Here is a 5,358-nt window from a genome sequence, read left to right as displayed (position 1 = left end):
GCCAATAGTCATGCATTATTATCAACTGAACTACGTAGTTTGCATTAAGTTTAACTCTTTGTGTGATAAATTCTTTTTTTTTAAAAAAAATGTGTAAAAATGTTACATATATCCACCATTACAGTATCTTACAGAAGGGACTTACTGCCCTAAAAATCCACTCTGGAACTCCTGGTCAACTACTGGTCCTTTCACTGCCATATTAGTTTTGCTTTTACAGAAAATCATTCAGTTGGAATTATAGAGTACATAACTTTTACAAATTGGCTTATTTTGCTTAACATTATACATTTAAGGATTCTGCATATGTTTTTGTGATTTGATAGCTCATTTCATTCTCAGTGTTGAATAATGTGCCATTGTCTGAATGTACAGGATATTTACTTGTTCACCTACTGAATCATGTCTTGGTTACTTCCAAATGTGGAAAATATGAATAATGCTGCCACAAGCATTCATGTGCAGACTTTTGTTTGGAGTTAAGTTTTCCATTCTTTTGGGTAAATATCAAGAAGTGTGGTTGCTGTATCATAAATACTGTTATATTTACTTTTGAAATGAACTACCAGATTTTCACAGTGGCTTATACCATTTTTCATTCCCTCCAGCAATAAGTGAGAGTTCTTGTTGTTCCACATCTTCACATTTGATGTTGCCAGCATTATGAACTTTAGCTATTCTAATGAATGTGCTACAGTATCTAATTATTTTTAAGAATTTGTTTGTTTGTTTATAGAACAAGGGGATGGTTGGAGGGGAAGAGAATCTCAAACAGACGTTGGGCTGAGCATCGGTTCTGACACAAGGCTTAATCTCAGGACCCCAAGAGCCAATCTCAGGACCCCAATCGCAGGACCCCTGAGCCAAAACTAAGAGTCAGATGCTTAACAGGAGCCCTAGTATCTAATTGTTAATATACAGTTCCTTAACAGTGTGTGGTGTTAAATATCTTTTCAAATGCTTATTTGCCATGTGTATATCTGTTTTGTGAGACATCTCTTTCGATATTTTGCCTGTTTATTACCTAAGATGTTGGATTTCTTATTGCTGAGTTTGAACAGTTTTGGAAATTTCGAATATAAATCCTTTGCCACATGTATTTTTCAAATATTTCTCTTATTATGTGTCTTATCTTTTCATTCTTCTAAATGAAACTTTCATAAGGCAGAAAATTTTAAATTTAATGAAATCCAATATATCCTCTTTTTTTATGGATTATGTTTTGGTGTTCTATCCTAATTTGTCACTGCCAAACCCAAGAATGTCTACCTAGAATTTTTCTATATTAGGTTCTAAGAGTTTTATAACTTTGTGTTTTCTTTTTTGGTCTATGATCTTTTTTTGTTTAATTTTTTATTTCTTATAAACATATATTTTTATTCCCAGGGGTACAGACTGTGAATCTCCAGGTTTACACACTTCACAGCACTCACCAAAGCACATACCCTCCCCAATGTCCATAATCCCACCACCTTCTCCCAAACCTCCTCCCCCCAGCAACCCTCAGTTTGTTTTGTGAGATTAAGAGTCACTTATGGTTTGTCTCCCTCCCAATACCATCTTGCTTCATTTATTCTTCTCCTACCGACTTAAGCCCCCATGTTGCATCACCACTTCCTCATATCAGGGAGATCATATGATAGTTGTCTTTCTCTGCTTGACTTATTTCGCTAAGCATGATACGCTCTAGTTCCATCCATGTTGTCGCAAATGGCAAGATTTCATTTTTTTTTTTCAGATAGACAGATTTCTTTAATATCAAGATTTTTATAAATTTCTACAACATAAGAATTTGTTGACTATGTTAATGCTGTGATGAGGAAATAATTTTAGAGAAAAGATCTACCCATAAGCTGATCTGACAAAAACCACAGACTGATGTCAAATGGACGAAAAACTGAACAAAATGTGTGAAAAATTGACAACTAGAATGGGGGTGTGGGTTGGGGCAGGGGCACAATTAAGGCATCTAAAAAAAATTCCACATGGCTTTGGCTTATTAAAATATTTTACATTTTTTTTTTTTAAAGAAGATCTGAAAACATCTGAAAAACTTGCAAATTGTTTGAAAATCCTGCATGGCAAATTCAGACAGTTTGCAAGCATCATTCGGATGTTTACCAAGAAAAATAAAGAGACCTCTCCCCACAAGACTGCACATGGGAGGTCCTCCCAGTTCTATCTTCTACTGGATGGCAACCCAGAGGTCTGTGCGGCAGTCACAAACAAGGTGTTGTTATCTGGAAGGGAAGGGACTATGGAATTTCCATTGGTTGGAGAACAACCCAGCTTTAGTTTTTCCAGGTACTCTGCATGTACAGGCTTATGACACTGGAGAACTTTGATGGCATCTTCTACTTTGAACCATTCTCTCTTCCTTCCTATATTAACAGAATCTTCCCAATCTTCTAATATTTCAGTGACAGTAAGAACATAAACATACGTTCTATGCTTTCTGTCTTGGTTCTGCTCAAATATGCCCAGGAGTCTGCCTAACTTTCCTTTGACTCCAGCCTCTTCGTACACCTCCCTCACGGCAGCGCCACCAGGTTCCTCCTCTGGCTCCATGCCTCCTCCAGGGACAATCCACTGGTCAGGGTACCGGCTGCTGCTCACCAGCAGCACCTCGTCCTCCTGCTCGCTCCGAAGATTTCATTTTTTTGATGGATGCATAGTATTCCATTGTGTATATATGCCACATCTTCTTGATCCATTCATCTGTTGATGGACATCTAGGTTCTTTCCACAGTTTGGCTATTGTAGACATTGCTGCTATAAACATTTGGGTGCACGTGCCCCTTTGGATCACTACGTTTGTATCTTTAGGGTAAATACCCAATAGTGCAATTGCTGGGTAATAGGGCAGTTCTATTTTGAACATTTTGAGGAACCTCCATGCTGTTTTCCAGAGTGGCTGCACCAGCTTGCATTCCCACCAACAGTGTAGGAGGGTTCCCCTTTCTCCGCATCCTCGCCAGCATCTGTCATTTCCTGACTTGTTGATTTTAGCCATTCTGACTTTGGAAAGAACCCAAATGCATGGAGACTAAACAGCATCCTTCTAAAAATGAATGGGTCAACCGGGAAATTAAAGAAGAATTGAAAAAAATCATGGAAACAAATGATAATGAAAATACAACGGTTCAAAATCTGTGGGACACAACAAAGGCAGTCCTGAGAGGAAAATATATAGCGGTACAAGCCTTTCTCAAGAAACAAGAAAGGTCTCAGGTACACAACCTAACCCTACACCTAAAGGAGCTGGAGAAAGAACAAGAAAAAAACCCTAAGCCCAGCAGAAGAGAAATCTTAAAGATCAGAGCAGAAATCAATGAAATAGAAACCAAAAAAACAATAGAACAAATCAACGAAACTAGGAGCTGGTTCTTTGAAAAAATTAATAAAATTGATAAACCCCTGGCCCGACTTATCAAAAAGAAAAGAGAAATGACCCAAATAAATAAAATCATGAACAAAAGAGGAGAGATCACAACTAACACCAAAGAAATACAAACTATTATAAGAACATACTATGAGCAACTCTACGGCAATAAATTTGACAATCTGGCAGAAATGGATGCATTCCTAGAAACATATAAACTACCACAACTGAACCAGGAAGAAATAGAAAGCCTGAACAGACCCATAACCAGTAAGGAGATTGAAACAGTCATTAAAAATCTCCAAACAAACAAAAGCCCAGGGCCAGACGGCTTCCCGGGGGAATTCTACCAAACATTTAAAGAAGAACTAATTCCTATTCTCCTGAAACTGTTCCAAAAAATATAAATGGAAGGAAAACTTCCAAACTCATTTTATGAGGCCAGCATCACCTTGATCCCAAAACCAGACAAGGATCCCATCCAAAAAGAGAGCTATAGACCGATATCCTTGATGAACACAGATGCGAAAATACTCAACAAAATACTATCCAATAGGATTCAACAGTACATTAAAAGGATTATTCACCACGGCCAAGTGGGATTTATTCCAGGGCTGCAAGGTTGGTTCAACATCCGCAAATCAGTCAATGTGATACAACACATCAATAAAAGAAAGAACAAGAACCATATGATACTCTCAATAGATGCTGAAAAAGCATTTGACAAAGTACAACATCCCTTCCTGATCAAAACTCTTCAAAGTGTAGGGATAGAGGGCACATACCTCAATATCATCAAAGCCATCTATGAAAAACCCACCGCAAATATCATTCTCAATGGAGAAAAACTGAAAGCTTTTCCGCTAAGGTCAGGAACATGGCAGGGATGTCCATTATCACCACTTCTTTTCAACATAGTACTAGAGGTCCTAGCCTCAGCAATCAGACAACTAAAGGAAATTAAAGGCATCCAAATCGGCAAAGAAGAAGTCAAATTATCACTCTTTGCTGATGATATGATACTATATGTGGAAAACCCAAAAGACTCCACTCCAAAACTGCTAGAACTTATACAGGAATTCAGTAAAGTGTCAGGATATAAAATTAATGCACATAAATCAGTTGCATTTCTCTACACCAACACCAAGTCAGAAGAAAGAGAAATTAAGGAGTCAATCCCATTTACAATTGCACCCAAAACCATAAGATACCTAGGAATAAACCTCACCAAAGAGGCACAGAATCTATACTCAGAAAACTATAAAGTACTCATGAAAGAAATTGAGGAAGACACAAAGAAATGGAAAAATGTTCCATGCTCCTGGATTGGAAGAATAAATATTGTGAAAATGTCTCTGCTACCTAAAGCAATCTACACATTTAATGCAATTCCTATCAAAGTACCATCCATCTTTTTCAAAGAAATGGAACAAATAATGCTAAAATTTATATGGAACCAGAAAAGACCTCGAATAGCCAAAGGAATATTGAAAAAGAAAGCCAAAGTTGGTGGCATCACAATTCCGGACTTCAAGCTCTATTACAAAGCTGTCATCATCAAGACAGCATGGTACTGACACAAAAACAGACACATAGATCAATGGAACAGAATAGAGAGCCCAGAAATAGACCCTCAACTCTACAGTCAACTAATCTTTGACAAAGCAGGAAAGAATGTCCAATGGAAAAAAGACTGCCTCTTCAATAAATGGTGCTGGGAAAATTGGACAGCCACCTGCAGAAAAATGAAATTGGACCATTTCCTTACACCACACACAAAAATAGACTCAAAATGGATGAAGGACCTCAATGTGCGAAAGGAATCCATCAAAATCCTTGAGGAGAACACAGGCAGCAACCTCTTTGACCTCAGCCGCAGCAACATCTTCCTAGGAACAATGCCAAAGGCAAGGGAAGCAAGGGCAAAAATGAACTATTGGGATTTCATCAAGATCAAAAGCTTTTTCACAGCAAAG

The 5,358-nt window shown here is 37.8% G+C and overlaps 1 protein-coding gene across 1 annotated transcript; it reads right to left on the bottom strand.

The window, feature by feature from the left end:
* Positions 1-1,907: 1,907 nt before the first annotated feature.
* LOC131819825 (diphosphoinositol polyphosphate phosphohydrolase NUDT4B-like) lies at positions 1,908-2,640 on the bottom strand. Its single transcript, XM_059155207.1, has one exon. It carries the CDS (start codon positions 2,566-2,568, stop codon positions 2,179-2,181), a length of 390 nt encoding a protein of 129 aa, XP_059011190.1. The 5' UTR covers positions 2,569-2,640; the 3' UTR covers positions 1,908-2,178.
* Positions 2,641-5,358: the final 2,718 nt, after the last annotated feature.

This window comes from Mustela lutreola, chromosome 1 (genome assembly GCF_030435805.1).
Source record: "Mustela lutreola isolate mMusLut2 chromosome 1, mMusLut2.pri, whole genome shotgun sequence".
In the NCBI taxonomy this organism is placed as follows: Eukaryota; Metazoa; Chordata; class Mammalia; order Carnivora; family Mustelidae; genus Mustela; species Mustela lutreola.
Note: the sequence above shows the minus strand (reverse complement) of the source record. Positions and strands in the feature narration are given on the sequence as shown.

Bases quoted from the DNA above. Each gene is read 5' to 3' on its own strand.
- LOC131819825 (XM_059155207.1), bottom strand. From the start codon at position 2,568: ATGGAGCCAGAGGAGGAACCTGGTGGCGCTGCCGTGAGGGAGGTGTAC.